The sequence below is a fragment of the Quercus lobata genome, chromosome 8, assembly GCF_001633185.2.
Source record: "Quercus lobata isolate SW786 chromosome 8, ValleyOak3.0 Primary Assembly, whole genome shotgun sequence".
NCBI lineage: Eukaryota > Viridiplantae > Streptophyta > Magnoliopsida > Fagales > Fagaceae > Quercus > Quercus lobata.
This window is the reverse complement of record NC_044911.1, coordinates 4,031,998-4,054,111: the sequence shown is the minus strand read 5'-3', so window position 1 is coordinate 4,054,111 and position 22,114 is coordinate 4,031,998. Positions and strand designations below refer to the sequence as shown.

Here is a 22,114-nt window from a genome sequence, read left to right as displayed (position 1 = left end):
CCCATGGGTTTTGGACGTCTGTCCTCCCTTCGGTCTCCCATCCTTCCTTTCTTCCGCCCCTGGTCCTGTCGGGAATCCTCCTGTCTGTCTCTTTTCCTGGGTTTATCTTCTCGCGATAATAGTGCATCCTCAGCGTTCATATATTTGGTGGCCCTGTAAAGTACCTCCGACATGGTCTTGGGGTCGTTTTTGTATAGTGAGAACAAAAACTTACCCCCCTTCAGCCCATTCATGAATGCTGCTACCAATATCTTGTCGTCGGCTTCGTCGATCGAGAGCGCTTCCTTATTGAAGCGTGATATGTAGGCCCGCAGCGTCTCCTCCTCTCGCTGCTTGATGTTCATTAAACAAGCCGTGGATTTTCTATACCGATGTCCTCCGATGAAGTGCGTGGTAAATTGAGCACTTAGTTCCTTGAAGGTGCTGATGGAGTTGGGTGCTAGTCGGCTGAACCAAATCCTTACTGCGCCCTTTAGGGTAGTAGGAAAGGCCCTGCACATAATCGCGTCTGCCACTCCCTGAAGATGCATCAGGGTCTTGAAGGTCTCTAGGTGATCTAGAGGGTCCTTGACTCCGTCATAACTATCCATATTCGGCATGCGGAACTTATTCGGCAGGGGGAAGGAGTTGACGGTTGTCGTGAAGGGCGAGTCAATCCGGTTGACAAGGTCGTCAAGATCACTTGACACTCGACCCTTGAGAGCATTCATCATTACATCCATCTGTTCCTTAATCGCCTGCATCTCCACGATGATGGATTGTGGAGCTGTATCCGTCGGGGAAGGGATGTTAACGTCCCGTCGCACTGGTCTGCTCGGGGCGTTACTCTCCTGCTGTCCGTCCTGATCTATCCTTTCAGCGCTGGTCCCTTCTTGATCCGCTCCTTGGTTATTGACCGCTGCATTCTTTTGGTTCAGCTGCTCTTCTAGGTCGTGGTTTTGTTTGGTTAGGCGCTCCACGGCTGCGGCGAGCGTCTTGACCTGTTTTTCAAGGGCAGTCGTGGGGGCTTCTTCTTGAACGTCATTCGTGGTTGTCATTGAGCGTGTGAGTACCATGTAACTCTTTTGTCTAGGAAGCGATTAAGCGCTACACTTTCCCACAGACGGCGCCAACTGATGACGTTGAAAATTGTCACCAATGAGTCACACCGTACTCGCGACTCAAAGCGAACCTGCACACCAAGAACGAACGGAAGAAGACCTTTAGAGAGCACCGGTGTGGTGCCGGCCAAACACTCTCCGAAGGTCAAGTCAGAATTCGTCCTTTTTCCTCTAGAGCGTTAAAGAGGGTCAATTTTTCGTACCTTGATTTGGTGAATGTTACTCCTTTTATAGTAATAGAGAGTTGGCTTTTCTTCTTGACCTCCAGATCTTTCCAATGTGGGACTATGACACCAATTCTCCAAAATGTGGTGAACAACGATTTCCCTTATTGGATCTTAGGGCTTTTTCTGGGCGATAGAGATTTTGGATCATGGGCCCATACTGCGTCTGTCAGCGATGGGCTTTCACAGCGCATGGGACTATCTTCACACAGGTCCAATAGTCCCAACCCGTCAGGCCCATTAAGGTAGGCCCAACAGGCTCTATATTTTATCATCTTCACTAAGAATAATGGATTTATGCAAAATTTTTAAAAAAAATGGAAAACAAATACATGTGAAGCACAAAAATTATGTGGATTGACCTTAAATCTACATTCACAGGTGGTGTCGAGAAAAAAGTTTATCTAAAAAATTAGAATGGCAACCCTAATGACACTTAGAAAAATCAAATCCCAAATGTACTCAAAGGTCTCTCTCTCTCTCTCTCTCTCTCTCTCTCTCTCTCTCTCTCTCTCTCTCTCTCTCTCTCTCTCTCTCTCTCAAGCAAAAGCTAAAATAATTCTTGTTTTCTTTAAACAAAATTTTGGATACTCTATTAGAAATATAAACATCTGTGGAATATACATATATTCGAATTCTCAGAATATTAATCCAATATACTTCTAAAAAAATTATTAAAATCCAATAATATATAAAGTTATAGATTAGTTTAACATCTCTAAGAGTTACAAACTTACATTATATGCACAACTTAATCCTAACTCAAATATTCTCTTTCATATATATATATATATATATATATTAACTTTTGTGAATATTATATCATTTAATATTTGTTTTATTTGATTAATACGTTGAAAATCTCTTTGCTAAATTACACGTTCTCGTTATTTTTAATATGAACCCCAAACTTTGAGTTAATTGGCTATCATTTATTATAGATTCATAACCCTATTGTGTGAATAATTTGAAAGTGCAAAAATATCTCAAAATATAAGCATTTTATAAAATAAATAATTATCCATCTATTATTAACTTTGTATTTTACAATCATGATTAATATAACAATTAATTAGATAATAAAAAATTATTCAATGATATTAACTTCAACTCAACCCTATGTATATTCACACCTATAATATTCCAAGGTTAGCATAAGCTTCTAGTAAAAGGTTTTTTATTTTTTATTTTTTATAATTTGATAGTTAGAGGCGAGAGGATTACATGCTAATCACTTAAGCTTTTACTCAAGATTCAATTCAAAGCATAGTTGGCTTCAGCTTGGTTAACTGACTACTATAGGGACGAGAGGCTTAGGAATGTATATTGGGCCGTGACCTTATCCGAGAACATTTAGTAGTCCAAGGACATATAGACTTTAGCGTAGAAGTCAGTGAATTATGGAAGGATTTTGGCCATGAAGGTTTGTGAAGGTAGTCTGAGGATAAATGCCTCATCAGCTAAGTAAAGCAGAGGTTAGAAGGTTTGATCTGCCATCAAGAGCCACATTCCGGACGATTCTACTGATAAGGATAAACATCATGATGAAATAGGACAAAGGGGAGCTAAGAAATATTTAAGAGAAAGCTGCTACCACCGCATTAAAGGCTTTGTAGCTAACCCTCTAGCCGCATTCATGTGGAGGTGATGTCTGAACAGTGATATTCAGTTTTACAGCTACTCCCAAAGACTTCAGGAAAGTGCTGATGGGATAAGGATCAAAGCAAGCAATTTGACCTACACGTGGAAGGTAGAGATGAAGCAAAACAAAAGAATATAAGGAAGAAAGACCCCCTTTACAAAGGGGCCCATCGGAGAATCTGTAGAGAAAAACACTGTAGTAATAAGAACTGAACTTGTAATTAGATTCAAGAGAGATATATACAAGAACTATTCTCCTCGGCCTTTACCAAGGAAGATTTTCTTTGAATAAAACCGGTTTATCTTTGTTTTCTTGTCATCTGGACCCATTATAATTGTTGTCTAACTTATTAAAACCTAGTTTCCAACCCACTCTTTACAAATTTATTATGTTGGACTCTATGGGCCTTAAGCCTTCTACCCTTTGGGCTTAGAATCCAAGCCACGCTCTTACAACTACATTTGGACATTACCACACATGGGCCACCTAATGTTGTGCACCTCATTTTTTTATTTTTTTTTTCAAGATCCGACAGTGACCCAAACTCAAAAGGGAAGGAGCACAAAATCAAGAAGAAAAAAGAGAAGCACCAAACACCAACTGCAGCAAATACAACCCAAACATTGGAAATGCTACTGAAAGAATCTTTCGCAGCAAAAGCAAATCTTAAAGGCCTGGTTGAAAATTTATTGTCAAAATACATAACCTTTTATAAATTCAATCTCCAAAGATAACCCTGTGTGCCAAGTTTAAAAAGCTCTCAAATAATTCTCAATAAGAACTTAATATTTATATACTGTTATAGTTAAAGGTTATGTCTGAGATAGGTTTGGAGAGAAACAGTTAAAAGGTTCTTTGCAAGTGATGGTATAACCATTGTGTTAATTCTTTGCAAGTGATGGTATAGCCATTGTGTTAATCATACAAATTCTAGACGTTTTTAAGTAGGCTTGAGATGAGAAATTATTCAATACAATGTGAGAACAGCCTTGTAGTCCTCCCAATCAGTGAAAAGAAAGTATTCCTTAAACAACTGCTAATTTTATAGAATCAGGTGTGCCAAATGCCAAATATTTGGCATTTGGCACACCAAACACCAAAAACAGACTATCATGAGGAGTGTTAAATGCCAAAAAGTTTTGGCATTTGCTACAGTAGAATCTCATCTTTGGAATGGTACGGAAGGAAATGTCATTTGGTTTTTATTATTGGTTATTCATCTTTCTCTCTCATCTCAAATAAAATATCTCTTCTTGTCTTCACTTTGAGTCACACATTCACTACTTCACCCTCTCCACTCTCACAGACTCTTTTGTTCTCTCCTCTTCCATATTGCTCTCCTCTCTTTCCATTCATGAGCCACCACCAATTTTTTCTCTACTATCACACAAATTCCATCATCACTAATCTATAAAATCTCCTTCACCGATTTTTTTATTTTTTTTCCCTATTTTTTCGCCCTCTCCTCTCTGTTCTATCTCTTACACTGAAGCTACTTGGTTCGGTTTAGTTCATCTCAAAGCAAAGCATTACAATTTCGTCTAGCATCTCAACTTATTGGATTTGTATTTCGATGTCACAGATTCACTGAAGGTATCGCTGATTCAATCTCAGTATTGTCGATTCACCACTGAGGTAATGGTTTTTGTTCTAAGTTGTGGTGGGTTTGATTGTGGGTGTTTATGTGGTGGTTTTAGTGTCTTTGATGGTGGGTTGTGGGGTGATGAACGGTGGTGACTGGTGAGGTAAAATGTGGGGCAATGGGGGTGGTGGGTTTTCTATTTTTTATTTTTATATATTGTTGGTTTTTTCAATGTATTGTATATAGGACAAAGTTTAGCTACAAAATTGGTTGTAGCCTTAGGCTACAAACTCACTTAATATCTTTTTATTGGATTTGAATTTTGACAAATCCACCATTGGATTACATCTTCTTCTTATATCCTTCATGCTTGCAAAATTTCAAGAAAATTAAAGATCAATATCTATGTCATCAATAAATTTTTTAAATTGCAAGTTTTTGTAATTTAAAATTATGAACAAAATATAAACTTATAGATCATGTAGTAAATGATATCCGATTGACACAAAATTTAATATGTGTATTAAGGGTGTAAAGAACATGCAATTCAACGGTTAGATTTTCAAAATATGTTATAATATTTATTTTATTAAGTGAGTTTGTAGCCTTAAGCTACAACCAATTTTGTAACTAAACTTTGTCCATATATATATTATCTTAATGTATGGAATTGAATAATAGAATATATGATGTAGAGTGTATTGTAAAATGATGTGCTAAAATTGTAAATTAGGCTTTTTAGTATCAAAATAGAATATTTATATAACACCTTATGAAAATGCTCTTACAGTCACTAAAATCCACCATAGTTGCTTTAAAAGAAATCCATAATAGTTGAATTGTATTAATTGGGAGGATCACATTCCATCATATCAAATAATTTCTTGAATGGTATGCCCTCGAGAAGGCTTGTAATACTAGTCAAGTCCAGTTAGCTTGCACGGAATTGTAGTAAAAAACTCATGACCAAAAAATTCAGAAAGTGGACTATCAATTTCAAACACATTTATTGCATGCATTCAAACAAGACTTTTTACTTGAAAGATACCATGTGCTATGAACACAGTTTATATTGGTTGTTTCGAGAAAGCCAAGCCCTCCAATTTGATAGACTAGACCACTTCAAGAAAGTTCATACGTACAACTTATTATTTAAAAATTCATGACTATTTTTATTCATTGTCAACATTTGAATTTGTACAAACTTCCAAATAGATAAAAATAAATAATAAAAAATACCTATTATCTATCAATAAAACTATTCTTAATCCTAATCCAAACTAATTTATTTGAATAAATAATACATATCTCTATCATTATTTATCCAGTATTAATTAAAATAAATTAGGCACATGGCACTATATAACCTATGCTATGGTTATTACAGATGATGATCAATTATGTACAGTATAAATGATGCTGAAGAGATCATCACTTATCATCTGAGTTCAGGTACAAATGATGTTCTCTTATATAATCAATCACTTCATCTGCGATCAGATATTTTATCGACAACCCTCTTGAAATGCAGTCCCTGAGATACATATAAATTTAATTTAAAAAAAAAAAAAAAAAAAAAAAAAAACCTTCAGTGTTAAATTTATCTTTATTTTGGCAATAAACAAATATGCTTTACTTTTACCTTACTCTTGTTGAGCTAATTTGGTTTGGTATAAGCTCATCCACAACTTTAATGTTATCCTGAAAGATTCAATATTAGAGTTGTAACATTTAGGGTAGACCAGCAAGCAAAGGGTCGTAAAGCAGCCATAAATTAAAACAATTGAGTCAATAAAAGCCACTGGGGTGAAGCTCCTTTTGAGACAAAGGATTCAAATTCTGAAGCCATGAGAAAATTTGGACCACTTTTAACCTTTTCAGATGATTTCCAGAATTTGGTCAATTGCAAAAATGTGGACAATCAATATGCAAACAACGACGGACATGATATATATTGCAATTCAAAGTTGAAAAACATCAAGAAACATGGGAGCAATTCAAATATTCTAATTACCCTGAATTCATTCAAAATTTCATCATCAGAGATAATTTTCTCAACATCTTGTCCTTCTCTGCGAATGCAAACCACACCATAATCTCTGCATATGGTCCTGACCTGGAGAACAATAACAAGATTTATAGAACATTATAATCCAAGGCAACTAATTATAGATCAATTCAAAAAGGTTTGATCCATATCCCATAAAGACTTCATATCTACATACCAAGGAAATTCAACACCTGATTAATTTTACAATATGCATTTCAGCTCAAGTATATGCTCCTGATATTAAGAAACATTTAAATAAATCTTTCTACTTGAACTTACACACTACCATTTTATGAAACTGGCATTTTTACACTCCCATGAACTAAAGAACTAAATATATCCAAATTTCACAATCATGTCATTGTCTTCTATAGCAAAAGAGAATTAAATGACAATAGTATCCCCAAATCAAGGACTTAGTGAAATATTTATCTTATTATAAGCGCCTAACTTGTGTGAACCAATATATGTTGAGAGTACATACTTGGTCTGGAATCCAGGCTCCAGGAATGCCAAAAGATTGGAGCAGATCAGAACCGCAGACAAGCATAACCTTAAGGGATTCTAGAAGCAGGAGAAAAGCAAGTTAATGTTATTCAGCATTCTGCCTAAACCAATAATGAAAACACATAAATATGACCCAGGTTAGAAAAGAAATTCATTAAACATAATAAATCAAGGTCATTAATACAAATATATAGTCAAAATCAGTAACACAAACTACTATATTTTCAATCTAAGGACTAAGGGTGATAGTAAGCTGCACACCAGGGGTAGAATTTCCCCTCTCCTTCCCCAGATCCCATCGCTCCCATTGGTTGAACCCAACCACAAAGGCCTCCTTTTTAAAGGGTGTTTTCAACAACAGAACCCCCCCCCCCCCAAAAAAAAATACAAATCCAAATATAAAATGACAAAGCATTCCTGACCCAATCTCCTAAAATGAAAGCCATCCAATTTTTATTTGTGAATGTGCATGAGTGCTCATCCATATTTGTGTTTATATCAGAAGAAAGAGATTCAAGATAATGCAATCACAGTTATTTAGTCTAGTCACACAAAAGCAAATAAAAGATACCATTTTGTCTAAACATACCTCTGGGTACCTGCCCACTCTCGCATAAAATACTCTTAACTCTGGATAAAACAGTTAAAGAGCGTTGGAAGGTACTTTGTCTTGCCTGTAACAAGAGTTCAGAACTTCGAAAATTAAATTTCAAACTATGCAAAACATGATGAGATAAGAGCACGGTAGAATTTTACACTTGAGGATGAGAACACATTTATATCAAATTGAGACAAAGTAAAGCAAGCATCAGCTCTAAGTTGCACACAAAAAAAAAAAAAAAAAAAAAAAAAAAAACCAACTTGAGAGAGGGAGTAATTTACCTCCCATGGGTCAACCATTACAAATTCAGAACTTTTGCTTGCCAGATGACACAACTGTAGACGATGTTCGGCAGATAAAAGGTCCTGCGAAAAAACTCTTACTACTTTGTTACACTATATTGATATTTGGTCACTGAAAGATAGGGGGTATATCACTTTATGAAGGCAGGATGGTGATAACTAAAACGTAGAATAACTTGATAGAAACAAATTCAATCAAGTAACCCATGACTGATGATATGAGATATCTATCAATCATGACAAATGATAATAGTATCAACATTGTCTGCCATGCAGGGGGGAAAAAAAGTCCCTACAAGGCAGCACTCAAATGGATAAGGTTACACATAAGTACTCCAATTAAATTGGAAAGTCTCAATGTTTGTGTTTGGATATATTTGTGTGTGTAGTAGTTTTAATTTCTCTATCCCCGCACATAGTGTGCATTGGGAAACCCCACCCCAGTGGGTTGGGGGAAGATAGGGTTGTTAGATAGTTACAAATTCAGGCATAGAAATTGATGAGAAGTCCTGGAGAAATTGAGGTTTGTAACTCACTTCCTAAAGAGGCCATTTGCTTTAAAGTTTTAAGAAATGTGTAAAAAGTGAATGACATCCATTTGCTGACAAAGGCTACTCTACAAATTACATTTCTATCAATATGATTCAAGCAACTACATACCCTTTTCTTGTATGCATCATTAACGGGTGACATATAACCTCCAATAACACAATAGCCTTCTGCATTCAGCGCATCTCTTGCCAGCTCTAAGAACAACATTGGAAGTAATCAAATCAACATTATACCTATGAAAACTAAATAATGCATTCCATCAAATTCATATACACATTTAAATAGAACAGAAAATACTTTCCACAAATTTCACCATTCATGAATACGAATTTTAAAATGAGATCTTTCTGTATGAAACTAGCCAAAATTCAGGTCAAAAATGATATCCAAGAAGGGTTCATTTACAATAAATGGAGAAAGATATCATCTTGCTGAGGCACCACAGTTAAAATGAAAGAGGAAAGTAAATTTTACTTATTTTGAGAATAAATTTTCAACAACAAGCACCTTCATTAGCCAACCCAAGACAACAAGTGATAGTGGCATGTGAGTTTTCAGAAGAAGGAATGGCCACCATATACTTCAATCAATTTATGCAAATACAATTTCATTGAAGACAGAGTGAGGTGTACAACTTTATTATAGTGTTTCTCGTTTCATACATACAAAATAATATCTGGCACTTCAAACAACAAATAGATCTGCTAAATTATTATCTGAAAATACACTCTTGGAATGCTCAAACAATGACTTAGCAGGTAATGCTACTAGTGATTATGATGAGTTAAGTTCAGAACTTAGTACATCCGATATAGATTTTATTTATCTAACTGCCATGAACCCATCAAAATCAACAAGGTCTAAATACTAAAAAATAATATAAATCTAAACATGATTAGATATTTAAGTTGATAGTATTTATAACATGCAGTGCAACATAAATCATCAAGTCTATTTCATAAGCAAAGTATCACTGCTACAAGTTTCATAACCAGTATGTATGTATGTATTTTTTTTTTTTTTTAATAAGTAGGAAAAACTGTATTAAGAGAAGACTACTTCATTAGAGAAATGAAGTAGGCATAAATATGTATGTATTATTATAACAATTAGTAACAGAGTTCTACATTTAAGTTGCACTTATATATTTCGTAATCACTGAGTTTTGTTCTTTCTGAGTGAGCATCAATTTTTTTCCATTTCAATGGCTGTTATTCAACAATTGGCTCAACATCTTGTCAACTGTAACTTAGAACTACATTCACGAATTAGCCAATGAGCCTAGCACAAATGGCATCTCTTCCTCCCACAAAATCGATGAAGTACTAGTAAGGATGAACAGTGCCCAATATAATAAAACAATTCTTATACAAACAAATAGTAAGACATCTTTAAAGGATCACTCTTTATGATTGGTCCAAAGCTTGGGGTTTAACACAATGTTCTTCCGTTTTCAAGTTCCTAGCTTCTCTTAGATCTTTCACTTGATATTCTTGTACTTTGTTGATCCTTTGTGTTTCATCATTGCGAACATATAGTTTTTGTTTATTTAATATTAATAGAACAGCTCTGCTACCTATCAAAAAATAATCTTCGACAGATTACCAATTAATGAGAACAGAATCAGGGTCATCAAGGAAATTTGATGAGTGAATATGAAAAACATCCAACCGATTGAATCTACCAAAAAGAGACTGCAGTTTTTTTGTTTCCAAAACCCAACTTATTAATAACATTAAATTGAGGACCAATTTTGAAGTAGGCTTTAAAAATAACATTTCTGAAGTAGGCTTGAACAGCCATAATAGTCCTAAATATGTTAAGACCCTGTCTACCCTGCCTACTTAATATTGGTGCTGCCGGTAGTTGTTATACAGCAGCCTTCAGTAGAAGCCTTGAGTGATGCAGCAGCAGGATATTCATTTACAAGAGTTATGCAGTGGCTTATCAAGATGTGCGGTGAACTATGTAATTAGCAACTAAGCAGCTATCTCACTCAGTATAGTAGCAGTGAATAGCTCAACTAATCAGTTAGAGTAGTCTATCAAGCAGCTGGAAGCAGTCTTGTGAAGTACAAGTTATGTTAGTTGGTAGTTAGTCTTGTGGCCTTGATATACTAGCCTATTGGTTGTAACTCTCTTGTATAGTTGCCTAAGTAATGTTAGTTAGAACCCACGTGCTTAATAGCATTTACCATTTGATCAATTAGGCTAGCTGTTAGCAGATTAGTTATCTAGCTAGGGAATTCCTGAGCTTGTACATATTAAGGCAAGCCTAAATAGCTGCCTGCTACTGCTGTAAGGATCATAACAGTAAAGTACAAGCAAGTTCGCTCTTTTCTCTAATTCTCTCTCTCTCTCTCTCTCTCTCTCTCTCTCTAAATCTTTCTTGTCCTTGGAGGCCAAGCTCCCTCAAAACAGCTATCCCTTTTAGAGCTCACTTTCCCACTAGAAGTAGGTTCTTATCAAAATAATAAGCACATTTTAGTTGGTAATAAATTGTTTTTGGGCACATTAGTCCGTACTAAAGTTTAATCTAAAATAGTTTATTCATTAAGTTTCCTAAATGAAGCCAGCCATCAGAGCACAACAACTGCTGCCATAACCCTGCCACTACCAACATCAACACTACCCATCCCCCCGCCATACATGGCATACTATTTGAAATTCTCTTCACTTCTATACCATCACTCCTTACTGCAAGCAGCCCCATGTAACCTGCAGATAGGTGAGAATTCACAAGAACCATGTCTGAATCAACAAACAAGGTACCAAAATCCAATCCCTTAATGCTTCAACGAAACATGATTTAGCCTACAATAATAATCCATAAGCAAGTCCAAATTCATGACGCCTATCATATACAAATTCATATCAACCACCACCAGACAATGCTCCATGTGCCATGGTACCATCACTGCTCCACCGAATGTACATCCTAACCATTATAAGGATAGTTGATACACCATCAATCCATAGAGATATGACAAGACTACACTCACTGCCTCCACTACTAGCATGGCTAATGAGCACAAGCACCAAGTCATGTATGCCCATCCACAACCACATACAGCAACCTACCACTTATGAAATTATTCACCTCTCTCTCTATAAAATGTTGCAAATAAGACTTTGGAAAAGTTCTACAAAATTCTAAAAGGAATACAAAACTATAAACAAATCCTAGGAGATTCCAAGTGCAAACAAGAGAAGTAAAGTCAAAGGGCCAATGGTACATCACTATCACACAATAAATCCCCAGAAATCAACAAGAGTATCTAAATCTTTAACACTTTTATTTTTCTTTTTATTGGTAAGTTACACATGTACCCAATGTTTTTGAACCCATGAAACCTTAAACACATGTACTTGATTTAGTTCCTCACTTGACAAATAACATAGCCAAATGGGTAAAAAATATATTAAAGCTAAAGTCTTTAATTATAACCCATTTTGCACTCTGAGTTAGATCATCAAAAACCCCACCACACCCATCATCACCCTTGTCCCTAAAACCATAGCCATTCAAATAAAAAGAAGAAGTGGGTTCCAGTTGACTCGATTGGTAAAGTCTCTTGTCATCGAATAGGGGACTGAAATCAAATCCTCTCTTCACCAAAAAGACATCCATTGATGTCTTGGTTTGATGATAAAAGGCAACTACCATAGAGCCAACGACATAAAATTAAGGGTGAGTTTGCCATGATTTAAAGCAATAACCATAGAGTGAACGACATAGGATTAAGGATGAGTTTGTCCACCATCAACTTTCTCTTTTAACTCTTTAGCATATTTGCTTACATACAGCATTTTAGCCTCACTTTATCTAAGCACAACTATACTTCAAACAACTTTCAGCAAAAAACAGCATCTAAACAGACATAAAACCCTCAATTATCCACAGAAAAACAACAAAAACAAAAAGTAAAAACAAGAAAAAACAAAAACAGAAACTCGCACCCCAACTTACCAAACATGCGTAAATGCATATAAGTCGGCGGATTGAAGCTTCCATTCGCTACTAAAACCACATACACCTTCTCCCTAGTTTAGAACAAAGCAAAGTTACCACTTTTTTCCAATTAAACCAAGGTCTAATATATAACAACAACAACAACAAAAATGCAAAACGTTATATGACATGTTAGGTGGCATCTGGGTATCCCTTAGAAATGAGTATGTGATACTTACTTGGGTGTGGTTCCAGGCGAATCTTCATGATCAATCAATCCAAAGGATAATTTAGAGAAGGGTAATGGGGTATCCATGACACCTAGATAATATCAAATTCAACAGAGAAAAATCGTTTACAAGTGGTTTTTGTAAATAGAGAGAGCTTACTTTTATAGATGGGATTTGGAGTGAGAGAGAGAGAGAGAGAGACAGAGTATTTGCTTTTGCGGGTAAACAACGCGGTTTGAGTGTGAGACCTTGAGTCCGTCCGAGACGGAGAGATGTTGTTCAAATGGTCCAATCAAAACTAGACACGTCAAAAACGAAAAAAGTAAGGTCCACGTCAACAAAAAGAGGAAAGAAGGGTGCCAGCAACGCTGTGATTTTGCTCTATTCTATATATGTCTTATCTACAATCGGCGATTTTTATAATGAGAAAGTGAGTTTGAGGTTGAACTAGTTTGTTATACCTTTCAGAATGAGAAAGACAACGATTGATTGGTACGAGATTTCGGATCTCTGTCAATTTAGGGCTGTTTGGTAGTGTAGTTTTTATTTGAGTCCTTCTAGTGCCACATAAAGTGGCACAGAAAAAGCCAGCCCTAAGTATGCATGTAGAAAATCACAATCTGGAAAATATCTTACTTTGTACACCAATGAATTCTGACCCATCTCTCCACGTGCTGTGTCTCTCTCAACCATCAGAGACGTGTCTGTGAAGGACGATGGAATTGGGTTGATTATCTTTTATTTTAAGAAACTGATCTGCCTTGATTTGCTTGTCTCTCTCAACCATCAGAGGCGTGTCTGTGAAGGACGATGGAATTGGGTTGATTTTTTTTTTTTTTTTTTTTAATTTTAAGAAACTGATCTGCGTTGATTTTGGGGGAAGGTCCGGATTGTTCTAGTTTGATTGATCTCAGCTTGATTGATGGGAAGGAGACTTGGCTTGGGTTCGGTGACTTCTGGGGAAGGGGGTTGAGTTTTTTTTTTCCTGAGGAACTGATATTTTTCTCTGAAGACAAATGGAATTTGCGGAAGGAGAAGAAATTCGATTAATCTACTGTTTTTTGCTGAGAGGAGGTCTTAAATAAAGTTTATTTGAATGGAGTAAATAAAGTTTATTTGAAAAAATATTATTAAGTAATAAAAAGTGAAGATTTAAAAAATCTATATCTATACCTATTCTATATTCTATATTTATATCTAAAGTTAAAGCGTAACGTTTAATGTTGCTGTTTTCACGTTGCGTCATATCAGCTGCTACGTTATTCTTTTTTTTTTTAAATATAATTTTTCCTACAATTTTAAAACGGTTCTTACAATTTTTAGTCCTATAAATACAGCCCACTACTTATTTATTTATTCCACTATCACCCTATAATAAATCTAGCCCACTACTTATTTATTTACTTTCACTATCACTTTATAATAAATCTGTATGATTAATTCAGCCCACCTCTTATTTATTTTGTTCCACTATTAAGCCCAACCCAAAACCTTTTCAGTTCAATTTTACGATTTTGTATGAACCTTTTAAGCTTAAAGGAAAAAAAAAAAAAAAAAAAAAAAAAACAAAACAAAATGTTGAAGCCTTTCAAGCTTTAGGGTTTTTTTTTTTTTTTTTTCCCAATTTTCTTATAATTGTTTTTAACATTTTTTTTTTCATATTTATACTTCTCTAACCTTTCTCTCTCCCTTACCATTTCATCTCTCCACTACTTCTTCAATCTTTTCATCTCTCCACTACCCTTTACATTAATATCATTCTTCCTATTTCCCTTCATCTTCCATTATTTTTGTTCCTTCTTATTCATACCCCCTTACTATAAATTTGTCACTATATTTTCTATTCTATGCATAGTTTTCCCTCACCAAAGAAAAGGTTCTCTCTCTCTCTCTCTCAATTTTTTGGTGGATTTTTTTTTTATTTTTCTTACATTTCTACTTTAGGTTGATAATTTTTTATATTCTTTAAAGTTCTATTTTGGGTTAATGTGATTTAGTTTAGTTTTTTAAATTGCTGTTGTTGTTTTTATTTTTTATTTTTTATTCTCTTTGATTGTTAGATTTTATCCTATTGCATTCTAAAGAATTAAATATAGCATATAAAAATATAATATTATTCTATTACATAGCATGATTTGGATAATTTGATATTTATTCTGTTATATAACATGATTTTTTATAGTGCTCAATTTAGATGTTAAACTATAAGACTTTACTAATTTTTATTTATTTTCTAATCCTTTGTGGTGGACAAAGTACTCTTAATAGCTGTATTAGAAGTACTCTATAATGCCATTTATTTAAAATAAAAACAAAGGTTAGCCAAACGAAAATAATCAGATAGATGACAAATTTTAACTTTTGTAATTTTATTTTTATTATTATTATTTTATAACAATGCATGAATAGAAATTTAATTCTTAGATTTTGCTAATAATTGTTTATTTGATAATATGTTTTGGGCAGCCGAAATTATAATTTCTACAAAGAAAATAACCTTAATAGATTATCAAAAACAAAATTTTATCCTAATATTGGTTCAATTAATCATTGTTAAGTTTTTTTTTTTTTTTTTTAGTTTACGTTTTTTTGGATTGTTCCTATAATAAATAAAAATATAATTAATAAATACATTACTCATTATTAGATTAGTCTAAATTGTAAATTTTTTTTAATAAAACCACCATAAAAATAATTATCACGCGCAACGCGCGGGTTCACAGCTAGTTATACATAAAAATTATAAGCCATAATGTATTTTTTAAACCTTATCTAAAGAGTGTATGTATGTGTTACAATAATTATTTTTAATAGGAGAAATACTACAGTGACAAACTATTTTACTACATTTTTACAAAATGTTGATGTGATCAACTTCTTACTGATTTTTATTTAGGTCAACCACTATCATCAATTTTTCATTTACCAATAACCATTCACCACATCAATAATTTGTAAAATTGTTTATAAAAAAATTTGTATCTCTAGAATTACTCTTCTAATTGTCTTAGGTAAAGATTTGGAGCAAGGATCTAGGAGTAGGACTAGGATTTACCAAAATTCTCAAAGTAATATTTATAAATTAAAGAGAAAAACATAAAAATTTGTATGAAACAAATGGTCCTAGGTGCCTTTGGGGTAATTGTTAATAAAAACTTATATGAAACATAAAAACTATTATGAAAAAAGTTAACAAATACTTTAAGGACATTGGTTTAAGAAATGTTTTTAAAAGCTTTTATGGAAAAAAAAATTTAAAAATCTCATGAAAATGTTATTAAAATTTTCCTAAAATGATCTATTAACAAATGCCCTAAGCCCCTAAGGCATCCGTTAATAGGACCCAACCTTTATTCTCTTAATATAAAACCAAAAGAGAGTAACCCAAGTCATGGTTGGTTCAATTTCTCTCTTCAGTCTTCATTAGAGTTAGAATTTAGACTTTCATTCAAAAAAAAAAAAAAAAATCAGACAGAACAAAGAGAAAGAGGGCTTCTATGCAAGTTTTAATTTGAAGAGAGATACAAATTAGTTCTTGATATCAAAATATAGCTAAAATTCTTGTGATGGAAGAAGTATTAATTATGAATGAAAGACCCAATCTTTATATATGAATGAAAGACCCCTCTGAACCTATCAAAACAAAAACAAAAACAAAAAACTCATTTTTCCATAATCCCAAGCCCTAGACTTAATCACCACTTCCAAAAACTTCTCATCATTATAAATGTTGCTTGACTTCCAAATTTGTTCAAGTGTACTTGAGACTCTAGACATGATCCATCAATTCATTTGGATAAAGTCATATTGTGCAATCAAATAAATGAAAATTAAAAAAAGAAAGGTAAATTCCAGATAACTATCCTAAGGTTTGGTCTAATGCCAAACACATCCAAGACAATTGAAAAACAACCATTTTGGTCCTTAAACACAAACAATTTTTTGTTCACTCCACATAAAACAAAATCTGCACAGTTTTTTTTTTTTTTTTTCATTTCCAAGACTACACGTTCCAAAAGGGTACCCCACAAATCTCATTTATTCTAGCCAGCCCAAATGCACCTCTAAGCATCACATTTTAGTCAACACTCCAACAGGTTTACATCATTTTTTGCTCTTCCCAAGACCAATAAGTGCTCTTAATATAAACCAAAGAGAGTAAACCAAGTCATGGTTGGTTCAATGGCTCTCTTCAATCTTCAGTCTTCATCAGAGTTAGAATTTAGACTTTCATTCAAAAAAAAAAATTATTCAGACGAAACAAAGAGAAAGAGGGCTTCTATGCAAGTTTTAATCTGAAGAGAGGTACAAATTAGTTCTTGATGTCAAAATATAGCTAAAATTCTTGTGATGGAAGAAGTATTAATTACTTGAAAAATAGTTGATTTAGTTTTTGTTCTGGTTTCTTTTTGTAGGTTGTGCTATTAGCAACTTGGCCCTTTTGCTTGATAATTTCGACTCTTTTGGTATGTAATCTTGGATTTTTTTCCTCTCTCTAAGTTATATGTTTTGGTATGTAAAGAACTTGATCTTTATGGAAATTAAAGGATAAACACTAAAAAGAAATTAAGATTGACTGAGAAATCCTTGACCTCAATAGAATTTTTTGCATAAATGGTTTTTCTGATGATTTTATTCCAATAAACTACTACTACTTTTATACGAGATAACCCCTACATTTTAAGAAAAACCTATCTTAATAAAACTCAAAGAGCTCCACTAGCCATTACAATCCTATTGAGGATATTTCAGAATCAAAGTTTATTCATCATGAATATCATTTAGATGGAATGATATTCTAAATGATATCATTTAAGTATTTAATTTATTTAGCACATATTTGACTTTGGTTGCCACGCTTGTTGTAGTTGCTCGATTTGTGGACCCTTGATTCACGTGTGCTTGATTAATAGTGAATAAAATTTTATTCCGAAATATCCTTAATAAATCCAATCAAATGACTAACATATTCCCTTATCTTATTAAAATGCAAACATAAATGCAATAAATCCTAATATCTCACGCAACAACTTATTATGATCCTAAAATTATGTAAAATATCTAAATACTATGCACGTAACAGTTGCAGAGTGTTTTATTGTTTTACTTTTTTCCTTTTTAATTTTAATTGAAGCCAAGAAACCCAGTGGTATTTTTTTTCAAACTTTGTTTTATAGATATCAATGGCAGCAACACCAACTTTGTTTTCTTTGCTCGTCCATCATGGTCCAACAACATCGATCATTCATGATATTGATCAGAATTGGTATTCATATCTGGATATGTATTAAGATGTATTAGAGACTGTACTTGTGGACTTGCCTGCAAACATAGGTGTGGACATCAACATCAAGGGTGAAATACCAAATTCAATGGACATCATGAATGTGAATAATGATACTAATATGTTAAATATGACACATATGAAGATGAAAGGTGTCGTAAAATTCACATTCATGCTTCATTTGCACCTAATGAGCCTCAACGCACTACTTCTCAACCCACTCAAGAAGAAGCTATAGTTGGTACGACTTCTTTATCTAAAGATCCTAATTTTAGTGACATTTTTGGCAATGATCTTTCAGCTAGGGCTGCTATGAATTTTAGCCATGACATTAATGCTATTACGGAGAAAGAGGTTACTAATGAAATGTTACTGGCATTGGTTAGTGCTCCTGAGGAATTTAATATTCATGCTCCTATGGGTGTAGAGTTTGGTTATTTTGAAGAAGAATTTTATATTAGTGCTTCTAATGAAGAGTAGCAAAGTGAAGATGAAATTGACAGTGATAGTGAGTATGAAGTAGATGGGTCTGTGGTTGAGAAAATTCTAAAGGTGAGGATGGTGGCCCCCAAACTTTGGCTCTAAAGAAGTTCATGAAGATGGTTTTGATTATGAACTTCTTCTTTGATGGCATTATCTTATTTTGGGGCAAACACTCTCTTCTTCTGAAGAACGGGCTTGTAAGACGGGGGGACACGTTTAAACGATGAGTAATCACATGGGGGTCAATCCCAGGCATGTCTTCATGGCTCCAACCAAAAACATCTGTGCTCTTTTAGAGGAATCCAACAAGATCCTACTTCTTCTTCTCCCTCATACTCGTCCCATTCTTGGTAAACTTCTTTGGGTTAGACTCGTCCAACAGTACATCTTCCAATACCTCAATTGGCTCAACCAATGTTGTCACGCCCCAAACCCGATACCCGGATTTGTGACCATGACCGGCATGCTAATATCAAGCCTAAACCCGATATTAACAAGAACCACTTAACTTTAACAAAACTTTTACCGAAAGCTTTCCTTTTCTTTTCAATCCTTGTTTCTTTACTTAAATTATATAACCTTTGACTTGACATTCAGAGCATCTACATTGTACTCCAAAGAATAACATAATCCACCAATCATTTAATTTCCACACTTTTACATAATACATAGCTTGATACTTTAAGGTATACACAACTTTCATTTGATCCTAAAATACACAATAACTATAAAGCTAAACGTCAGAATGCTAATTTAGGATCTATACATATCAAACTAAAACCAGCTCCTTTCAAAACTCGACTAAGGCTCCCTCTGCTCCAAAATAAAACCTGTTAACTGAAAGAGTGGAAGGGGTGAGCTACACAGCTCAGTAAAGGTAAGATATATGAGAATTCAATAAGGATGCATGTAAATCATTTCATTTTATGATTATTCAGATAGGAGAACATCTTTTCATGCTTAGTATTTTATACTATTCAGAATAATAACTTATACGTTTTTCCTAGGAAAATAATTGTTCTCCCTTTTCTTATCAGCTTGATATTACCAAAACCTTTCAGATTAAACTTCTATCATTTTCTACAAAGTCACCACATATATTCTCATTACAAAATAATCATTTTAACGTAAATCAATTATTCGACAACTTTGTATTAAACTAGAAACATCTTGACCCAATAAGAAAACCTTTCTTTATAAACCTCTTCTCATAGAATACTATAACTTTCATGATCAGAAACTTAACGTTTCATAAAAACAGATATCTGATACTTTTAAACATAAACTTGTACTTTTATCAGAAACTTTACTTTTATAGCATAACAGAACTTCAGAAACTTTTATCTTTAATGAACAGCTTTTCTTTTCATTAGAAACTTCTTCTTGCCATGAGAGCTTTCACTTTTCACAATGCATTTAAACAAAATAATTCTCTCATGATTAATAACATAACATAGCTGTTCATAACATATTGGTTAGTCCATGTCTGATAAGCTGTACAGAGAAGGCCTCATCACATTTGGAAAACCTCATGTGCATGATATTGTCCCCTTTGAGAGGCCTGATGGCACATCTCCTCCAGGTTTTGTTCCTCCCCGCCGTCCGTACACATTGGGGAGAAGGCCTTAGTCAAATTAGAGTTACGGGCAACCCCATTTCCTCTACTTTAAATGGCCTAGAGTTACGGGCAGCCCCATTTCCTCTACTTTAAATGGCCTAGAGTTACGGGCAGCCCCATTTCCTCTACTTTAAATGGCCAAACAGATAACATATTTCCATGGAAAGCCAATAATTAACCCCTACTGGCTGAGTTCAAATTATCAGAGGACATAACCCGAAAACATTTCATACTTTACATCATACTGAAATTTCTTATTTTGCATAACATTTCATAATAATAGCATTTCCATTCTTTTCATTAAACATCAAGTTCGTGAAATCAATAATAGCATCAATATGCTTAAATCATATACATAAGTTTTTCGAAAGCTCACGAACATATCATTGTCAGAATAATGATTACATGCCATATCTCTAATCAAAAACATTTTAATGCATAACATACTTTAAAATAACCTCATGACTTACCAAATGCTCATATAACTTATCCCTTACCTGAAAGCAGAGGAACCGAGAGCCTAAAGTCGAAGGAGCTTAGACTTGGATACTGGTAACACCTAAACCATAAATCAAAGCTTATTACTATCCATAATTCTTTACCATAAACTTCACATTCATCTCAAAGCCTATTTCTTAGAATTAAGGAAATCCTAATCTCACCTCAACGAGGTTCCCACAAACAAAAAATACATTCATCAACAACAAGTACAAAATCCTAGAGAAACCAACATTCTTATATTAATCTCATATCTCTAAAAGAGCTAACTTTATTTCAAAAGGTGTTTTAAGGTTAGGGCAATAATGCATGCATAAATATAAAATCTTTTAAGCATGATCATGTAACTATATAGATTCATATGATAACATACAACACGTCGGGCAAAACAGCTTCATACATACAACCACCCCATGGTTTACAACCCCTTCCTTTGGGTACTAAACCTCAAAACAAGTTACACAAAATTAATCTATGATCGAGACATACCAAAAGACAAGCATATTAAATTATAGCTCAAAACATTCACCCTAACTTGATAATTAAATCCACAAATTTAGACATGTCCCTTACTACTCACTGTTCTATTCCAGCAGCATAGGCTCCATTTGTAAAATACAAACGGGCTGCTCAAACACATCCAATTGTCATGAAAATTTACAGAACTACTCCCCTGTATGTTCAGTATATACCATAAAAATTTCTGAGTCAAAACATAAACCCATGATTTACTAAAAATCACGCAAGATAGTATACTCAGATCTGTCCTGACAGAATTTCATGCAACTTATAAATTAAACCATTATTTTTATATTAATCCAAATGCTGTGAGACCAATTCAATAACAACCACAAGTGTCTTCGGTTTCATAGGAATTATCCCTAGCATCCAAATTCACTATATAAAATTTAATACATAATTTAACATGCATGGACACAGAATCTGTCACAGTGACAGCTTCAGTACACATTCTTACAAAATCATCAACAAATAGCAATAAGCCTTAATTTCATTTGGGTATTTTTATACCTATAATTAACATACTAAAATATGTTATTAAACATTAAATAAACCTTAATATCATTAAACCTTCAAATCACTAAAACAGAATCACCAATTCAACTTCCAAAAACAGAGCAGAGAACAAAGAGGGAAAGTAAGCAAACAATTATACTATCCAAATACACAAAATCAGATGAGGTTTAATTACTTACCCACAACAATTTGAAGCTGAAACCTTAGGGTTAATTGTTTAATTTCATCTTTAGAGAGGAATATATTGTGTTGGTGAGAAAGGGAGGGCTGCCGTGTAGAAGCAACAGAAGAAGAGAGAAAGAAGAACAAAGAAAGAGGAAAAGGAGTAGAGAGAGAGGGGCTGGACTTCTGATCTGATGCAGCCAAGAAAATGAGAAAAGTGTGAAGACTTTTGGGGCAGCAAAATCAGATAAGAGAGGTGGAAAATTGGGGTGGATACGTGTATGGCTAGGGAA

At 34.0% G+C, this 22,114-nt stretch overlaps 1 protein-coding gene and 1 long non-coding RNA gene across 7 annotated transcripts in view; both read right to left on the bottom strand.

Annotated features, from left to right (window-relative positions):
• The window catches only part of LOC115955697 (nicotinamide/nicotinic acid mononucleotide adenylyltransferase-like), a 31,435-nt gene extending 17,620 nt beyond the window's left edge, over positions 1-13,815 (bottom strand). The window contains exons 1-11 of one of the 6 annotated variants that reach the window (XM_031073949.1): positions 13,203-13,808; positions 12,944-13,039; positions 12,751-12,832; positions 12,530-12,603; positions 8,669-8,754; positions 7,988-8,071; positions 7,695-7,779; positions 7,083-7,162; positions 6,563-6,664; positions 6,191-6,249; positions 5,771-6,082 (exon numbers count right to left, since the gene is read on the bottom strand). In XM_031073949.1, the coding sequence (XP_030929809.1) occupies positions 5,980-6,082; positions 6,191-6,249; positions 6,563-6,664; positions 7,083-7,162; positions 7,695-7,779; positions 7,988-8,071; positions 8,669-8,754; positions 12,530-12,603; positions 12,751-12,827 (750 nt within the window). In that variant the 5' untranslated portion in view covers positions 12,828-12,832; positions 12,944-13,039; positions 13,203-13,808 and the 3' untranslated portion in view covers positions 5,771-5,979. Of the gene's footprint in view, positions 1-5,770; positions 6,083-6,190; positions 6,250-6,562; positions 6,665-7,082; positions 7,163-7,694; positions 7,780-7,987; positions 8,072-8,668; positions 8,755-12,529; positions 12,604-12,750; positions 13,040-13,202 lie in introns of those variants that run through there. The other 5 variants (XM_031073950.1, XM_031073952.1, XM_031073953.1 and 2 more) reach the window with 5 other exon arrangements.
• Positions 13,816-18,048: 4,233 nt separating this feature from the next.
• On the bottom strand, positions 18,049-22,114 carry LOC115955699. Its single transcript, XR_004084184.1, has 3 exons — positions 21,839-22,114; positions 20,624-20,685; positions 18,049-18,063 (listed from the first exon to the last, which is right to left on the bottom strand). It is a non-coding gene; the product is annotated as an uncharacterized LOC115955699 (long non-coding RNA).